General features: G+C 45.7%; 1 protein-coding gene across 1 annotated transcript in view; it reads right to left on the reverse strand.

The window, feature by feature from the left end:
• The window catches only part of KSR2 (kinase suppressor of ras 2), a 464,385-nt gene that overhangs the window by 97,636 nt on the left and 346,664 nt on the right, over nucleotides 1-20,085 (reverse strand). The window contains exons 6-7 of the mRNA XM_053588475.1: nucleotides 6,397-6,466; nucleotides 3,257-3,340 (exon numbers count right to left, since the gene is read on the reverse strand). Of these exons, the coding sequence (XP_053444450.1) occupies nucleotides 3,257-3,340; nucleotides 6,397-6,466 (154 nt within the window). The remainder of the gene's footprint in view (nucleotides 1-3,256; nucleotides 3,341-6,396; nucleotides 6,467-20,085) is intronic.

Here is a 20,085-nt window from a genome sequence, read left to right on the forward strand (position 1 = left end):
GTGGCAGAACCAGGATTCAAATATAGGTGTGTCTGGGAGGCGCCTGTACCTCAGTGGGTAGGGTGCTGGTCACATACACCCAGGCTGGTGGGTTCGAACCCGACCCAGGCCAGCTAAAAAACAATGACAACTGCAACAACAACAAAATAGCTGAGTATTGTGGTCTAATCCAATCCCTGTCACCCAGGGAGTTTCTGATAGTCACAGAACCAGCGATGATTTCAGTTAAAAAACAAAACAAACAAAAAAAACTCACTTCCTCCAGGGTAGGTTCAAATCCATGCCTTTGGTGGACAGGAAATGACTTAGATCACACACCACTGTTTTTACTGAGTTCTCACTCAGGCATGAGACCATCCCTGCTCTCTTTAATTAAAATTGCAGACTCCATCCCAGCCCCTTTCTATTTCCCTTCTCTGCTTTGTTCTTCTTAGCACATTGCATCACGTGCAAAATTTACTAATTTACTTTGATTACTGTCCACCCACCCCCCCCAACAAGCATATAAATTCCACCAGGGCAGGGGTTTTCTCTGTTTTATTCACTATTGTTTCCCTAGTGCCTGGAACAGTGTCTGGTACCCAGCAGGTGCTCAATATTAGTTGAATAAGTGAAAAATCGGTTCTGTCCAATTTCTAGAAGCAGCTGCCTTGCCATTCTTAGCATCAGCTCCCTGAAATTTCACCTGTTGCTGTCCTTCATGCATACACTTCAATATTACTGACACTCATTTCTTTCTGGGGTGTTTCCTCTAAACTCCTTGCCAGTGGGATTCCACGGTATGTTTCCCATTTCTAACCCCCCATCCGACCCTTCTATCAGTTCACAAGTGCGTCCAAACTTCTGCCAATCTTTGGAAACACATCTAAATGGCCATCGTCCTCACTGTAACTAATATAAAAATGCAGAATCTGATTAATAGAAGAGTAAGTTTGAACATCAACTGGTGATACTAGTAATGTATGTTTGAAACTATGTATGGAGTTAGCTTGAAATTCTGTTGTCATTTGTACAAGGACCATGTCAAAACTCCTGAAGCATGCTGGAATTTTGTAGCAGCTGCAGCATTTTGGCAGTTTTTCTAGGGGCTGAGCAAACTGGTGCGATCAATGGTGCCATCCAATCATAGCTTGGTTTGAATTCTGCCTCCTACATGCCAGGAGTTGGTTTTTGTTTGTCCAAGGTAGAGTGGGGAGAAGTGTTCTTGGATAAAACATTTTGATCTGGGGCAAGGACATGTCGTTGACTCCTTCTGATAGCCCTGTGGGGGTGCTAATATCATACCTCCTTTGCACATAAGGAAACCGAGCCCCAAGATGATAAACACTCTCTCAAGCTCATGCAGGGAGTTCCACAATGGAGCTAGGACCCAAACTCAGTTCTGACTATTTCCAAAGCCGGTGTTCCCTGCAGCCAGCTCTCCCCCTACTCTTGGCAGGGCCCAAGCCTTTGCTCATTACTTCTAGAACAGAGAACAGGAGCAAAGGCCGCCTCGGAGTTCTGCCGCTAGTGCTGAGAATTAAAATGGGTTGAGAAGTGTTCAGCCTTGCAACTCCTGGTTGCGTCCCTGTCACCTAATTACCTGACTTCAAAGACTCCACATGGCAGGTGTGAGGATGTGAACATTGCCATTTCCTCCCTGGAACATGGTCTGACTCCATACAGATGAGACAGGTCTTTGGAGCAGCTGGTATACAGGAGAAATCAGCCTGCCAGCACAAGGCCTGGCCTTGTGCTTCTCAGGGTCAGAAAGACGAGGAGCCAAAGAGGACCAAGGTGAGGATGGCAACCTTGAAATACTCGCCCTTCGCGATTACTGCCCCCACCTCACCTTATCCCATGGAGCTTAAGGGTCCTTAGGGGCTGAAACTAATTAATCCTCCCCTCCCCACAACTCCCAGAGGGAAGGGGGCTCACTTAGCCTTACCCTTAACTCAGATGAGGCTTCCAGGCTGGGGATTGAAAGAGATAACTATCTCTGCTTCTATCTCACCTCCCCATCATGGGGCAAGGATTTGGGGAGACCTGAAAGGGTCCAAATGAGAGTAGACTACACAAGGAAGAACAAGGCGAAGCAGGGAGAGAGAGGGGTTCCTGGGATCTTTTAAACTAAGCGACTTCTATAACGTATTCATTTGTACCTATGACACACAGCTGAATGATATTGACTATTTTATAATTATCAGACCTTAGAAGATATTTAATATATGCCTGTGAAGGAGAAAGGTAGGTTGGATAGAAAGGCGTTGGCAATTTCTTAGGACTGAACTCTGAGGCCGGCACTCAGAATTATGTCCTGAGTGTGCTGACTTACTGAATGCTCACTGCCACCCGAGGCAGGTGTGAGGATTACTTCTCTCACACAGATGAAAATACTAGAGACAGGCATGTGAAGTGACTTGCCCAAGTTCATGTAGAAGCTAAGTGGGAAGTTGAACCCAGCTTAGTCTGACTCTAGATCCCACATCTGGCATCACCATTTTCTCCTGCCTCCCTACTTTTTGCCAGTCATGACCTGGGGAATGGGAGTGTGGAAGAGGAGAGAAGCAGGAGCAGTGGGGGGGAGGCTTGGATGGCCCGGTCTTCTCACCAAAACTCAAGACCAACCTGATACCACAGAAAGTGAGAAGGCTAGGGTGTGGGGGCCTGGCTGCCACTTCCTAGCTAGGGCTTTTCCTTGCCAAGAGTCAGCCTTCACATCTATAAAATGGGGAGAATTTTAACACTCCTTCAGAGAGGTTCTGTGAGGGGAAAGAACAGAGGAGAAAAGAACTTTGCAAGCTCTAACTCAGGGACCAGCAAATTACAGCTGAGTGCCAAAACCAACCTTCAGCCTGGTTTTTACAAATAAAGTGTCATTGGAATAAATAAAGTTGTTAGGGTTATTTGTTTCTATACTGTCTATGGCACTATAGATGATCTGCAAAGCCTAAAATATTTAAGATATGGTCACCTAGAGAAAAATTTGCCAGCCCTTGACCTTAGCTGCTATGAAAATGTGAGGTGTCACTGTGCCTCCGTAGACAGTTTACACATTTCCAGCACCTTCCATCAGATCTGATTCTTATTGAGAGTTGCTTCCTCTAATCCTCTACCCAAATGTAAAGTTCACTTCAAACCCATTTCTGAAAAACAAAAGCAGACAACTCCTCCAAGAGATGAGAAACCAAACTCCCATAAAGCTATTTCAGAGCCCAGTATGGCTTGAGATGACATTGGCCACAGCAAAAAGTCACTTAAAGGTGTAGCCACTTACTTGCAGTTTTTACACTTGAGGCCAAAAAGCATCCCTTTCCCACAGACTGTACACGTCTGAGACATCCAGTACTTGGTGGAAAACCTGTGGATAAGAGATAGAAAGTGTTCAGGGTAAGGCAATGGAGACTGATCTATCTCTAGGAGGATGAACCACTTCAAATGCAAACATATGAGCCCTGGATTCCAGTCCTATTTCTTCTAAGCCACGTAACTTTAAAAAGTTGCTTAAACCAATGAAGCCTCAGTCTCCTCATCTGTAAAATGGGCATAATGGTACTGACCTCGAAGGTTGTTGGATCAAACGAGGTCATGTAACGTTAAGGACTTCACACAGCACCAGGCACAAAATAGGCACTCAAGGAATTGAATTGAATAGTCATATTATTACCTTGAACATTTATAACATTATTCCTTTGTTTGACAAATATTACCCAGTGTCAGACTATGTGCCAAGTTCATTTCTGGGACAGAGCAACAGTAGGGGCTATAACTGCTATCAGAGCCACAAAGTAAAGTGGGACCTCCCAGGAGTACAGCCGAGTCACTCTCCATCACTGCTAGTCAGGTCACCCCTGAGCTTCAAGGGGAGGCCTTCCCCTCCCAAGAGAGTGGAGACCCCAAACTTTGGTGGCAGAGGAAAGTCCCTGAAAGTGAATACTGTTACAGACTATCAGCTCTCGTCCACCACCACTGCTTGCTGCAACCATAGGCAGTTTGGAGGTCTCTCCTATACAGCAATCAGCCAACAGGAGTGGAGGTGCGTTAGGTTAATTCCCGGGGCAGCGCCGCCACTCATGTTGCTCTCTTGGGGTGCTTTCTTCCCCATGAGAGATGAGGCAGCAGCAGGGCTGGGCTCAAGAAAAGTATTGAAGGTTGCCAGGTCACAGTTAATTTTAATTTTCAATTTGTGTCACCGTCAGCAGGAGTTGTATCTAATCTCCACTGCCTCCGAGTGTCAAAAGGAAAATCGGAAGTGATTATGTAACTTGAGGAGTCTGAGAATTTTGAGGGAAAGGTTGCATCCTTCTGCTATACCATCTTGCCCGATCTGGGTCACTCTCCAAACAGAATGAACCACAGCCTGAAGCCTCCAAATCTAGGCAAATAGCAATATTCTCAACAGGGACGTTTGTTGCCAAGAAAACTCTCCCTTTGCAGTTTCCGCCTTGGGGGTTGGTTAAGCCATTTTCTGTCCCATCGGCAGGATCTGTTTTGCAGGTTTGGGCAGCTCTGGGGAATGGCAAAGGAGCCCGTGTTTCACCCACAGCCCGCCTGGCAGGCCAGAGGGGGAAAACAACTTCCCAGCCCTTCTCCTTCCCAGCCCTCTCCTGTCCCCCAAATCAGTTCTCCCTCTTCTCTGGCTCTGGCTGAAGTGACTCAGATGACAGTGGATGGGATTTTTACTTTCATATCTTTCTTTTTTTTTGCAGTGTTTGGCGGGGGCTGGGTTTGAACGCGCCACCTCTGGCACATGGGACTGGAGCCCTACTCCTTTGAGCCACAGGTGCCGCCCTTTACTTTCATTTCTTCACCAAAGCTGGGATGAGTCCAGGTCTCTCCCCCCTGGCAACAAGGCTGGGGAGAAATACAGGGTGAGACTGAAGGGTAGGTCATCCCAAGTCCCAGCTCCTCTAGGAAGACACTTTTCATGCCCAAAATTATAGTGGTGTTTTTCTCCTTTGGGCATCGGTATCTGTCTGAACCTGAAGTACTTCGGGAGACCCTTGAGGCAGGGTTGATCCCAGAACGCAGCAGGGCCAGGGGTAAGGCCAACCCAGGGGTGGAGCTGTGAAGGAGCGTGGTAACCCAGGCGCAGGCCTGAGCCAGGGGCGTGGTCATCTTGGGGGCGTGGCTGACCATGGAGCGTGGCCAATCCAGGGGTGGGTGGAGCCGAGCCAGCGCGCAGTGAGGAAGCAAATACAAAAAGGGGCCCTTGTCTTTGATACCCTTCTCTCCACAGTCATCGCCTCACGTGTATGATGTATCTGTCCTGTATTTCTCACTGCTTCTTCCAATGTTTTCTTGTTTGAGTCTTCACAACTATCTTGTCAACTTCTTTCAAAAACTGTTGATGAGTTGCCTTTCCATGAGCGTGTACATCCCCACCATGCCCTTGGCCATGGCAATGTGTCTGCCCCTGACGTCAGCCCTGGCCCCTCGGTACTGTCAGGGTCTGTTAACTCTCTGATCCGGGACCCCAGCTCCCCAAGGGCACAGGCCTGTATCTCGCTCAGTCAGTGCTGCAACCAGAAACTGTAAACACTGGTGGAAAGAATCCACTAACGAGTGAACCAGTCGCTCAGTGAGTTCCCAGAGGCCCCCTGGCAAGGAAAGAGTTCAGCAATGGTATCAAAATCACACAGACTGCTGAGGCTAATTAGCTTTTAGACCCAGGCCTCGGTTTCCCTATCTGTCAAAGGGGTGTGACCATACTTGCCCACCCACCCCACTGAGTTTGTGAGGAGATTGTGAGGCTAATGAGACAAACTTTGTAAAGTTAAATTTGGAAAGTTAAAGAACTCCAATAAGGGATGACCAGTAGATAAAAACCCCTCTCCCAAAGACAGGAGCTAAACCCTGGAGAGGCTGCCCCATGCACCCAGCAGGGCTGGGGCTCTGGACTGGTCTACACCTCAAAGAATGAGCTCCTGTAAGTTTGGCCTGGTGTCTTCTGGGTGAGGAGACCCAAAATTAGAGTGTAGACCATTTATTTTAACAACGATACCATTGACTGAGTGTTCATTATGTGCCAGGCCTTGTTCTAAGCACTTGACATATAGTATCTCATGTAAGCCTCACAACCACCCTATAGGTAGGCAGAATTATCTGATGAAAAAAATTGAGCCTCAGAGAAGTTAATTTCCTCAAGATTGCAAAGCTCTACCAGCTGGGATTGGAATACACGGTCAGTCAGACTTCAACACCCTGGCTTTTAACCACTAAGTGCTAACTTCATAAAGGTTAGAGTAGTAAGACACAGACCCCTGCTGTCACTTTGAGGTTTGGTGCAGTAGTAAGAGCATGGTGACCTAAGAGCTGGAGCAGAACACTCCACCCAGCCTTCCCCTACCCCAGGGCAGGGAGCCAGAGCCATCACCCGACACAGAGTTGGGAAGTTGGTGCAGGAATCCATCCTACCTGTGCTTGATGGAATTGCCAAGGTCTCTGCGAGGAATCTGCGGGGACCAGCGCGGCACTGACAGTGTGTCTACAGAGAGAGGAGACAGGAGGGGAAAAGCCTGTTACACAGCAGCTCAGAGGCTAGGGCAGGCTCTGGCCAAGCCCTGGAAGGAAAGGGGAGGCTTGTTGGCCTCAGAAGGACTCCAGCCGCCATCTCTTGCTAAACTAAAGCCACGTGGAACACTGGTTTAGCTTATTGCCTCAACTCCTGGGAGGTCTGAGGGCTGCCCTGCCCAGGGAATGACTTAGAAGGAGCCAGCTGTGGAAAGCATAAAGTTGAGAATCACTGCCATTTACGGAGAGCTTAGTGTGTGCCATGCACGTGCTATGTGACTCACATGCCTTAGCTGCATCCTCACAACCACCCCATGCATAGGGGTTTCTAGCATCCCACCTCACAGATGAGGAAACTGAGGCTTGGAAGGGGAAGCCACTTGCTCAAGGTCATACATCTTGTAGACTGAGTGGCAGCTGTGAATTCAGGTTCAAGAGATTCTGGAACATGTGTCTTTGCTTGCAAAATTATATGTAGTCATGCAGTGAATTCTAACACTAGTCATGGAAGTATCACATTCCTAATTTTTATCATCCCTCTGTACAACTGTATTTTGTTTGTTTGTTTCACACTGGGTAGAGTGTCACACTGGGTAGAGTGCCATTGTAGCTCACAGCAACCTCAAACTCTTGGGCTCTAGTGATTGATCTTCTTGCCTCAGCCTCTCCAGTAGCTATGGCTACAAGCACCTGCCACAACGCCTGGCTAGTTTTCCGATTATTTTAGTCTCTACTAAAGGTGTCACTCTTTCTCAGGCTGGTCCTGAACTCCTGAACTCAAGTGATCCACCCACCTCAGCCTACAAGAATGCTAGGATAACAGATGTGAGCTACTGTGCCCGGCCAACTGTAAAGTTATTTACTCAACATTTTAGGTTGACCCCATTTTTTTTTCTTAAATGCATTTATTTCAAAAGCAAACTCTACATGCAAAGCCATGTCACTTTGTATATTATAAATAACTATTTAAAAATGTGTTCAACCATGTATCACCTAAAGTTATGCTATGATAAGTGGATAGATGGATGATTAAATGGATGGGTGTGTGGATGAGTGGATAGGTAGATGGATGGTAGATGTGTAGATGGATGGACAGGTGGGGAGATAGATAGATGGATAGGTGGGTGGGTAAGATGGATGGATGGATGGATGGATGGAGAGGTAAATAGATAGATAGGTGGGTGAGTAAGTGGATAGATAGATGGGTAAGTGGGTAAGTGGATGAATGAATGGATGGATGGATAGGTGGGTGGTAAGTAGATGGGTGAATGGATGGATGGATGGATGGAGAGATAGGTGGATGGAGAGGTAGGTGGATAAATAGATGGATGGATGGAGAGGTAGGTAGATAGACAGGTGGGTGGGTAAGTGGATGGATGGATAGGTAAGTGGGTAAGATGTGGTAGATGAATGGTTGGATATGTGGGCAGATGGACAGATAGGTAGGTGAGTAAATAGATAGATGGGTGGCTGGATTGATGGACAAATGGGAATAAGGAGGAAACAATAAACCATGCAGACTTCAGACTAGGTGCCTGGTCCCATCTGGTCTTTCCTTTCATGCCTTAGGCTAAATTTCAGCAAACTGCACTCTCACTCCATCTCTCACTGAGTTCTGGATCTTCTGCAGACCCTGAGCTCCAGCCCCCACCCTTCCCCTAGTGTCCAGCTGCCCACACCCTGCTCCTGGCAGAGTCTGCAGGCCCCAGAGAGGTGTGAAGCAACAGCAGAAATGAACTAGTGCTGCCTGTGAAAATGTCCACCAGATAGGGAGAGAAGAAGCAAGTGGCTGACCCACACGCCAGCTCTCATTTCTCAGCCAGATGGATGGAGCCAGCTCCCCATTTTTGGAGCTGCAGATGTACACCTCATTTTTCACAGCAATTGTTATGGAGTGGCACTCTCATTGGGGAGCCGGGCATGTCAGAACCTATCAGGGAGCATTTAACCCCCAGCCTACTCTCTCCTCTCTTCTGTCTATTGACACTGTCGGCAGCCATCTGAAAGCTGTTTCCAGAAGTCCTAATTCTGCCTGTGTAAAGCTGGGACCCTCTCTGAGAGAGCTAATGATTTCCCAAGCCCAAAGGGCAGAGAAAACCCAAGGTGGAGACAGCATAATCTATCAGAATGCCTTTGGAATTCCTTGAGTTTAACTAAAAACTAAATGTCATCCATCTCAAGCCCATTTTACTACTTGTTCCAGTTTCTAAGGGAAACAAAAAAGACGAGAAAGAAACAAGAGCATTCCTTCCTTTCCTGTCTCTTTTGCAGACTGAAGTCAGATGTGGGAGGAACGATGCTGTGCTTTCTCTGGTGCTAGGGGTGGGTGGAGATGGGAGGGCCATGCCAGAGAGGGAGGGTCAGCCTTCTCAAGAAGAGGCTACGAAACAGGAAGTGCCAAATGGGTTGCATCTCATGGGCCATTAGTAGTGTCTATTTAGAAAGGTGTGTTGAGAAGGATTCTGAGGAAAATTCTGAGGATTCAACAGGAAAGAGAGCTGAAATTGATCAGCAGTGTCTGCTGTGGGTAAAGAATAAGCTAGGACCCACAAGTCCCATCTTCGCATCACCACCTCATACCATAGTGTCTGAGGCAAAGTAGATACTACCTCACATGTTTGCTGAATCCAAGATTATTGTAAGAAAAACACAAATATTGAGTTTATTGATTATTTAACGTGTCAGCATGTGCTAGACATTATGCTGCATATTTTTTCCTGAAAGCTATGCCTCTGAGTGGTCCCATTGTTCAAAGGAAGACAAAGGAGCTCAGAGAGGTGCAGTGACTTGCTCAAGGCCACACAGCCAAGCACTGGCATTATCTCCAGAACTAACCCTACAAGTGTTCAGAAGTCTCCCAGGAGTGCTCACACCAGTGTTCTCAACAGAGGAGATATTGCTCCCTAGGGGATATTTGGCAATATCCGGGGACAGTTTTGGTTGGCACCCCGGGTGTGCATGTGAGCCACTAGAGTCTAGTAGGGAAAGGACAGGGATGACAGGAAACACTTCCATAACAATGAATTAAACAGCCCCAAATGTCAATAGCACCAAGGTTGAGAATTCCTGATCTAGATGTTTCTCTCCACTTCTCTAGCCAGCCCCTCCCTCACCAGTCTGCTTCCAAAAAAGAAAAAAAAAAAAGACCAGGTAGTGCTTCTGAAGCTTAAGTCAGCAGAGAACAAATCCTATTTTATTATAAGCACATTTCATTTTTAGATTCATATCCTAGTTATTCTGTTATTCTCAATTACAGCACCTTTTCAAAAAGTAGATGTAATTAAGTTTAGTAGTTGGTTTCAATCCCGATATCTGGTTGAAGGTGTGAGTTCTGTCAATTACATTAAGTGGCCACAGCATCGTTAGTCTCAAGCAATAAAAATCTCTGCCTGGCTTCGTACGTGGGCGTGCAGATTTGAACTTTGAGATCCTCTCTTTACTTTCTCCGTTTGGATTTTATTAAACTTGTCAATGCAAAGCCTTAAAGCAAAGGAAAACTGTTGAAAGCGAAGGGGGAAAAAAAATCTATGAAAATCCTGGCCTTATCATAACAGAGAAGGCAAACAACATTTACAGCAATTAAACCGATAGAGAGACTTCTGTTTAACAATCAAAGCACCTATTAAGATGTCTCCATAGCTGAACAAAAGCTTCTTTTCTACTCTAATTTTCTGATAACAAGTCATGCAGACACACAGAGGCAGAAATTTTGCACATCCCTGGTGCCTACCATCTCAGGGGGAGAAGAATAGACATTTCTTCTTAGATATTTTCATTTCCAGTGCATGGAAAGGGAAAGAGGTGGAAGGAGGGAGGTTTCTTCTCCCTTGTATAGGTCCTTGCTGGTGATACCTTCTGAGAAATGCCTCTGCCTAGAAAGAGGAAAGACCTAGAACTTCGGACACAACTTGGTGGTCAGAGAGACAAATGAAACCCCCAACAGGTGGAACCAACATTAACAAAGCATCCAGAACTTCCTGAGGAAAAACTCAGGCTCTGACCCGGTGATTTTGAAATCAGGCTAACAGACAGATGAGCCGATCATGAATACACAGAGACACACGTAAAAATGGATGATGATAAACCATGAAAGAGGAAGGGGGGGGGGAAGAGAAGGAATAACAGGAATAAGATAAGAAATAACAAAAATAATAATAGATCGTCCTTCTATTGTGACCACGTGCCAACCATCATTGCCAAACAAGCCCTTTCCACAAATTATCCCATTTAGTGTAATACAGACGCCACCATGTATAAACACATGTAGTGCACCAGCCACTATCATAGCCCCATTTCAACAAAGAAATCAAAAAAGTTATTCCATGTGCTTAAGGTCACACAGCAAATAAATGCCCCAATTAGATTTTATTTATTTATTTATTTATTTATTTTTTGAGACAGAGTCCCACTTTGTTGCCTAGGCTAGAGAGCTATAGTATCATAGCTCACAGCAACCTCAAACTCCTGGGCTCAAGTGATCCTCCTGCCTAAGCCTTCCAAATAGTTGGTGCCTACCACAACGCCCAGCTAATTTTTCTATTTTTAGTAGAAATGAAGTCTCACTCTTGTTCAGACTGGTCTTGAACTCTTTAGCTCAAAGGATCCTCCCACCTTGGCCTCCCAGAGTGCTAGGATTACAGACAGGCATAAGCCCCCACACCCAGCCCAGAATTGGGATTTTATAGAGACAGAGTCTCACTGTATTGCCCTGGGTAGAGTGCCGTGGTGTCACACAGCTGACAGCAACCTCCAACTCCTGGGCTTAGGCAATTCTCTTGCCTCAGCCTCCCTAGCAGCTGAGACTACAGGCGCCCGCCACAACGCCTGGCTATTTCTGTTGTTGTTGTTGTTGCAGTTTAGCCGGGGCTGGGGTTGAACCCACCACCCTAGGTACATGGGGCCGGCGCCCTACCCACTAAGCCACAGGCGCCACCCAGAATTGGGATTTTAAATTCAGTCCACAAAGGTGGGGCTCATAAATGACAGCCAATTTCATCTGCATCTCACAGATGGAAACACTGAGGCTTAGAAGTAATTAAGCAATTGTCTAGAGCTAATACATGACTGAGTCGGGATCTAAGTCATAGACTGGAGCAAACTAGTTGCTTCCAGTTCAGACTGCCCTTTTATATCCTCCCCAAGGAGGTCCCATTTGTCAATATATGCCCCAATGACTAGCTCAGGACCTGCTCAAAGGATAAATGTGCCTTCAATGAAGGAAGGACTGAATGAACAAATGAATGGACTAATAATCGGTCCATCTTCCTACCCACCCTCTGTCTGAGAAGCTCTGACAGGTCCTGAAAGGTGAAGTAATAGCATAGCATAGCCACCCCCGCCCTAAACATGTTCCTATCCCAATCCCTGTATGTTATTTTACATGGTAAAAGTAGATGCTGAAGACGTGACCAAGTAAAGGATGTTGAGATGGGGATATTGCCCTGGATTACCCAACGCCATCACAGGGAAGCGGGGAGGACAGAGTCAGAGGAGGAGATACGACAACAAAAGCGAAGGTTGCAGTGATGTGCTTGCTGGTTTTGAAGAGGAAGGGGACTTCCAGCTGAGCAATGCAGCTGCAAAAGGCAAGCGAATGGCTTCTCCCTGAGACTCCCCAGAAGGAGCCAGCTCTGCCTACACCTTGACTTTCTTCCTGTGAGATCCATTTTGGATTACTGATCTCTAGAGCTGTAAGATAATAAATGCATGTTGTTTTCAGCCCCTGAGTTGGTGGTCATCTGTCACACCACGGGAAACTGATGAAGCACCTATCTTGCACCAAGCAGTTTTAGGAACTGAAAACAGGGCGAACAAGAGAACTAAGTTTTGTAAGCTTAGGTTCTAAAGTGTAAATCAGAAAGTAAGTGATTAAATAAACAAGCGCCCATAAAGAAAATAAAATGATACAGAATTTGGGGTTTGTTTTAAGGCAGGGGGAACCCTGAAGTGCATTAGAACAGATGCCGGATGCTCTGCGGGGGCCATATGGACTTCAGAGCTCCCTCTGGCGGCTGAGGGGGAATAGACTGCCAGGCTATGAATGAGAAACAGGCCAGGGCCTCCTCACCTCCCTCACCACATCTATCCTCCAACCTCTACCCTAGTCCAAGGCATCAGCTTTAATCCTTAGAATTCCATTTCGTCTCTCACCCTAAGCATTTCCTACCTGAGCCATCATGATCCCTCCAAAAGCCCCGGATAAACAATCTACACCCTGTTATCCTTCAATGTTCCTGGAAAAGCAAAGGGGGTTGCTAGTTGGCCCCACAGTCAACTGTGTTATTTTCCAGAAACCAACAGGATATATTTTTCCCTCCTTGGCCCTAAAGGAGAGTGTGGTGAAGTGTCTCAAACCCACTCACTTGTAGCACTTGTATCTGCTATGGCACAGACTGATCTTAGGAGACAATTCCTTAAGAAATTATCATGGGCTATGCATTTCCAAACCCAAACAGGGAAGGATAAAGTGGCAGCTATGGGAGCAGGCAATGCAGTTTTAAAAAAATAATTCTTTGCAATTTATCTACTATGGGGACCATAGAAGAACTTTTTGGGGGCTTGGGCCTGGGTCGCATTTGTCATTATATCTCCCAATGACTAGCCCAGGATCTGCTCAAAGGATGAATGTGCCTTCAGTGAAGGAAGGACTGAATGAACAAATGAATGGACCAATAATCAGTCCTAGCTAAAACTGTTCTTTCATTGCTTAACTAGAAATTTACATGGTCTTGGGCAATCTTAGAGATACCCCTTATGAGATTCAGAGCAAATCCAAACTGATTCATCCTTAAAATACTTATTGCATGGTAGGAAAGGGAGTACAATTTATTTCCATTTTATAGATGGAAAATTGAGCCAGGGTGGGATCTGCTGTATGTCGTTGGACGAGTGACAACCTTGTAAGCTTCACTGTCATCATGCAAAAAAAAAAAAAAAAATGTGGATGAATCACAGTACCCCATGGGGCTATTCGAACTAAGTGAGATAATGCACCTTGAGTATTCAGACCTCTGCCTGGCCCGAGAGCAATCTTAGTCTTGTTTACTGTACATGTTTTGCGGCCATTTCTTCATTTAATCCACACAAACCTAGGAATTTGTATGTCCAGCTTAAAGCTAAGGGAATTCAGAATAAACCGAATTGTTCAGAGTCACATCTGGTGAACTTTAAAGTGGAATCCAATGGAATCCAATTTCCTATAAAACTAAAGCCTTGCTATCCACCCCTACATTATGTCCTTTTGTGAGATAAATGTAAAAATTATTTTATGAAGTTCAACAATGGAACAAAAAAGGGGGAAAAAAGAAGAAAAAAATTATTGTAAAAGTCATGCCATCCTAGATTTGGAAAGGATACGAGAAACAAATGCAGTCTGAGTCTTCAACCCCTTGAGAGACATGAGGAACTACCCTATCCTTAAATATTTCCATGGAGACAAAGACCTCTGAGCATATCATATTATTAATAATAACGGCTAATATTCATTGAGTACCTGTAGCATGGCAGGACCTAGATTACGTGATTTAGATGTATTGTTTCATTTAAACTCCATAATTTCAGTTTTGGTGGTAGAGCTGAGGTTTGAGTCAGGACAGTCAACCCCAAGAGCTCATCCTCAGAAATGCCACAAAGAAAGGAACTACAAGTTTCATAGCAAACTCTTTCGGCACAGAGATATCTGAAACTAATCAAACTCAGACCCCTTAAGCTTTTCTTTTATACAGTTTGGGGTTACAGGCCAGTCACCAGCTAAAACCCCACTGATTTATCCAAGGTGCCAACCAATCCTTGGCTAAGTCGTTCATGGTATTTTATTCACATAGCAAGAAATAACTCCACAGGTATTTAATATCTGATTCCAATATATCAGATCTAAAAGTACTTTAATTATGTGCTGTCTCTAAAGGTTGCCGCTCCATGATATTTCAGGGACAAATCCAATTGCTTCATAGATTTGGATAACAATTTTTTTCCCTGAGACAACAATCCACTTCCCAAGATCCAAACATTATCAACTGGGGCCTTTGATGGCTATGGAGGATTCTAGGGATCCACTTGGCATTGGCAAGGAGACAAGGGCAAGCTTTGGTGCTTTGTCATGGAGAGAGAAATAAGACAGAAAGGGCTGACAGTGATGAGAGATGCTAGCAAGGGTACTGATGCACACTCTGGATGGAAGAAATCATGTACTAGGATTTCAAAGGAATTTCTGTATGGCATGGAGGCCAGGCAAAGGGCAACGGGGAAGCTACTGAGGTTATGAAGTTACAGAGGTATCAGGGCTGAATCGATCTGTGCACATTGAGGATTTAAGCTAGAGACAAGACTTTGAGTGTGGATCTCCTTTGGAGACAGGGCAGCCATACTGCGTTTCTGAACAGGAAGGTCTCCAGAGCATCAGCTTGCCCAGTGGAGGGTAAGAGGGTAAGCCTGGGACTTTGGAGTGAGTGCACCTGTGACAAATACTTGGGAGCTATGGACGCTGGGTCCTCTTACTTCTTTGAGTCTTAGTTTTGTCTCCTATAAAAAGAGGGTCATAATATCTCCCTCGCAGGAAGGTTAGGAGGATGAAGTGGGGTAATAAGACTGGAACAGCACTCAGCTGTCTGATGTGTTACTGTTGTTGTCACTATCTCTCTGCCTCTGGATTTAACCCGCCAGTTAGAACATGAAAAAGCTGTCTGTGGACTAAGACTTATTTAGAGCAGGGGTTGGAAAACTTAACCCTCAGGCCAAGTCCAGCCCATCATCTGGTTTTATCAATAAAGTCTGACTGGCCCATAGCTACACCCATTCATTGACATATTGTCTGTGTCTGCTTTCACGCTACCCCGGCAGAGTTGTATAGTTGTGAAAGAGCCAACATGGTCCACAAAGCCAACAATAATTATTACCTGGCCTTTGATAGAAAAGATATGCCAACCCCTGATGGAGAGTGGTGGGAAACTCATTTCCTTGGTTGATTAGCAGAAAGACTTATTTTTTTCCCTTGAAGCCAGGAGACCTAGGTTCAAGAACCACTTCTGCCACTTCGATGGTGCAAATCCTTGGACAGATGGTTTACAGTCTCCAAGCCAAAATACGTATGACCAAGTGGTGTCACTCCTCCCTTCATTCCATCCTAGCACCCTGCAGGGGATGTTGTTTCAGTCCCCATTTTGCAGAAGAGATAAGCCAGGCATGGAGGACCGGCAAGCAGCCCAGCCGAGATGCTAACCTCGAGCTTGTGATCTTTCTACCCCTCACTGTCTCCTAGTAGAATAATTCAAGAGCAGGCAATGTCTCTGATTACATGCACCTGCTGAAATCTGTGTCAATGCCTGGGGGCAGAGGAAGAGAGAAATTAACTCTCTCCTCTCACAGCTTCTGTCTGGCTTAAGACGGGATTTTCTAGTTGTCACTTTATCAGAGCAGAGCAAAGACAGGGGGGCGACAGTGGTCAGGGTCTCCAGGGGGATGGAGGAATGCCCTGCTGGGTGTGTCTCCAGGTAGAAGCCCGTCATGGTAGGACAGGTGAAGGGTGAGGGCACTGCACAAATGGCAACGGAGAAGATGAAGGGCTGGTATGTGAACGCAGAGGCAGGACAGTGCAGAGCATGGGAGGGGGAAGACATCACAGAGGAGTTTTCATCTTGTCATCAACGTTCCCCTCCTTCACCTGTTCCACATGTCCCCACCGCTGGTTAAAAATGTAAAACTGAAGTTAAATGAGAAACACTTTCTGGATCTAGTGAGAATACTTAACTGTATTCTATGTCCCCTCAGAATCATTCTCCCTTTTTTATTTTTATTTTTTTAGAGATAGGGTTTTGCTCTGTCTCCCAGGCTAGAGTGCAGAGTTGTGATCATGGCTCACTGGAGCCTCAAACTCCTGGGCTCAAGCAATCCACCTGCCTCAGCCTCCCGAGTAACTGGGACTATAGGTGTGCACCATGCCTAATTTTTCTTAGTTTTTTTTTTGTGTGTTTTTTTTTTTTTTTTTAGTAGAAATGGTGTTTCTCTATATTGCTCAGCTGGTCTCCAACTCCTAGACTCAAGCAATCCTCTCACCTTGGCCTCCCAAGGTGCTGGGACTACAGGAGTGAGCCGCTGCATCCTGCCTGCTCTCTCCCCTTTTTAAAAGATCATCACAACCTCGTGTCTGAGTCCTGGCAGGTAACTGCTGAGCTGGATCTCCTCAAGTTGCCCTAAATCACACACGTGGACAGCGATACCATCACTCGCTCTCCCAGTGAGAAATGTGCACCCTGGAGTCATCACCCGTGATTTATCTCAGCCCTTTCAGATGGCCTCAATTAAATTTCACTGCTGGTAAAGAAAGGAAAGACGGCTTAGGCATTTAATTACATTTTATAATGTGCTCACTACTGAATTTATTAAAGTATACCAGGAATTCTTAACCTTGTAACCAAACAGTGGGAGACCTGGGTACCATACAAGTAATTATCTTCCTTGTGGGGATGATAGATGAATAAGCCAGGACATTAACAGTGGGTTGGGTGTGTGTGTAGGGGGACAGTGGTGACCAAAGTGGGGGCTATGACAAGACACAACCCCATAGATTGGAGAGGGGTGTGTCATTAATTATCAATCTTCCCTTGAATCTAAGGATGCGATGTGTTAGGAAACTTTTCTTTCTTTCTTGTCTTTACATGCCCATGCCAAACCTTCTTAAATTTCCCTTCGTATAATTGTACTGCTAGGGACAGAGGAGGGGAGCATCCTGAAATATTAAAATCGCTTTATGAAATAAACATCCTGGCTGGGCATGGTGGCTCAGGCCTGTAATCTAGCACTCTGGGAGAACTGAGGGAGGCTGATTGCTTGATCTCAGGAGTTCAAGATAAGCCTGAGCAAAAGCGAGACCTCATCTCTACTAAAAATAGAAAAATCATCAGGGCATTGTGGTGGGCACCTGTTGTCCCAGCTACTCTGGAGCCTGAGGCATGAGGATCGCTTGAGCCAAGGAGTTTGAAGTTGCTATGAGTTAGGCTGAGGCCAAGGCACTCTAGTCTGGGGAACAGAGTGAGACCCTGTCTCAAAAATAAATTAATTAATTAAAATTTAAATTAAAAAAATTCTGAAATGTCAAAATCACATTATGTAATAAGAAAACAAAGTTAAAATATAAAAAGGGAAATAAAATGTTAGCATCTAGAAGTCCAGAAGAATCATTAGGATAATAGATTCACCTTGGTTTGTTTGGGAAGCACTTGTGGGGCAAATTATCAATAAGGAAATAATGTGTGATACTTGGGGAGGGATGGGGTGGAGGAAAGTCACTTAAATATTAATACGATACTGTGGGCAGCCTAACATTCCCTCCAGGTGGTGGGTGGCTTTATGGCATGGGTCTCTCTACTCCAGAGGCTTGGTTTAAATGTGGAATATCCAAAATCATTGTCTCAAAGATTTCCATTATAGTGTCATATATACTTGAGAGACTAAAAAAAAAAAAAGGTCAGATGGGGAGGAAGAAGGTGCTGATCCCAGGCCAAAGAAGAAGAAATGCCCCCATGTTTCTGTGACACAGCTAAAGGCCATTATTAAGCTTATATCACTGTCCCAGCCCCTGTCTGGCCCTCCCTGGGTTATAGTTACTTCAAGACTATACAATTTCATACCTCTCACCTTTGAAAATGTTGTTCTCTGTCTAGAATATTCTGCTCCACCTCCGAGGCCCCTACTTCTCCTAGCCTGACTCATACCAGCTCTTCCCCCAAGATCCAGCTCAGGTGCACCTCCTCCAGGAAGCCCTCCCTGACTGCACGAGGACAGGATGCCCCCGCCGTGCCCCTCCCGCAGCACCTATGCTTGTCTCTCTGGGCCTCTTTCCTTGTCCCAGGGAAAGGCTCGCCTTCCTGTCTGTACTCTCCACCACCATCCCTTACTATGAGCTCTTGGAGAGTAAGAGTTGCCAATTAATCCTCTTTACGTGTTTGGCATCTTGGGCAGAGTTTGGCTTATTGCTGAGCGAGGTGAGGGATTTTTCTTGCTAACTCTAGCAAAGAATAGGCCAACAGCTCAACTTCCCAAATGAAGGCTCTGCTTCCTCACATCCTGCAGGGCCTGGGCCAATCGGGGTCCTATGAAACCAGGATCCTGCCCCGACCACCCATCCACACCTCCTGTCCCGGTAACCTGCCTCTGCCATAAGGCTGAAACCTCAGCTGGGGTGACCAAACAAAGCCCACGTGCCACCAAATGGAGCCCACCACTTCCTCTCCCAAACCTCTCCCCACTCGCCTGTGAGGACCCCAGACTTTCCCCAGTCACTGCAGTGAGGACCCCTGGAACATCTTCAACTCCTCTTGACTCTCACCTATAATGGGCACCCTTGACAGAGTCCCTCCCAAGGGCAGACTTATCATCTATGTTGATTTATACCACCCTGCCATGGAGATCTAGTTTTGATCCCAATTTGTGGATGAAAACACTGAAGCTCTGAGAGCTTAGCAGAGAAATGGAGTGGTCAAAAGAATAGTTAGAAAGAGAGAGTTATTGTCCTGGCTCTGCCACTAAACGGGAAAGTTAAGTATGGAGAATGCTGTTAACTAAAATGGGTCAGGCATTGCCCAAGTCAGTGGTTCCCCAAATTGTCAGGCTATGGAAATCACCTGATGCTGTGCCATAAATCCACCCCCGTTGGGATTTATTCATAATTCAGAAGTCAGCAAACTATGGTCCATGGGCCAGCCTGTTTTTGTAAACAAAGTTTTATTGGAACACAACCATGGTCATTTATCTATGGCTGCTTTTTGTACTAAAAGGGCAGAGTTGAACTGTCACAACAGAGACCAGATGAGACATAAAGCCTAAAATATTTAGACATAAAGCCTAAAATATTTACTATCTGGCTCTTTAATAAAAGTTTGCTGACCCCTAATTTGATTGTGCTGGGATACAACTTGACTTGGAAAATGATAAAAAGTCTTCTGGTAATTCTAATGTGCAGACAAGTTTGGGGACCACTGGACTCGCCTAATTCATTAGCCAATTGACTCTTTGTAACAACCAAGTCTGTTTCATCTTCTATTTGTATCCTGAGCAAGCAGAGCAGTGAAGGGCCCCAACTGGCATCTCCAATCATATTTACTGCATGAATGAATAAATGAATGAACAAAGAATCCGCCCTGGGAGGTAGGTACTAATGATCCTCCTGTACACACGGGGAAACTGAGGCTCAGGGGGTCACTTAAGGAAAATCTCCTTAATGGGCTATGAGGCAGCCTGGAGACCCTGATTGGCAGTGCAGAGCCATCCTAACACACACAGACACAGGTCCTGTCTCCTTGACCCAAAGGAAAATGCTAATTAGAAGAAGCTGGCTTATCCTGGCTGGCTCAGGCTTAAATGAGGACAAAACAAGAGTTGACAGACAGAAGCCCCACACTGCCATCACCACAAATATCCCTGTGAAGGGAAAAAAACAGCCTGCCCTGTGCTTCATCAATTTCAATTGTAAATGGCCTCACATTGAAATAAACCAAGAGAGACAGTAATCACCTGACAGGTGTGGGCAGGGGAGGTGGGAGACATGCAGACCACAGCCTGGAATCTGTAAGTTGGGCTTGACATTTGGAGCCAGAAATG

This window comes from Nycticebus coucang, chromosome 4 (genome assembly GCF_027406575.1).
Source record: "Nycticebus coucang isolate mNycCou1 chromosome 4, mNycCou1.pri, whole genome shotgun sequence".
In the NCBI taxonomy this organism is placed as follows: domain Eukaryota; kingdom Metazoa; phylum Chordata; class Mammalia; order Primates; family Lorisidae; genus Nycticebus; species Nycticebus coucang.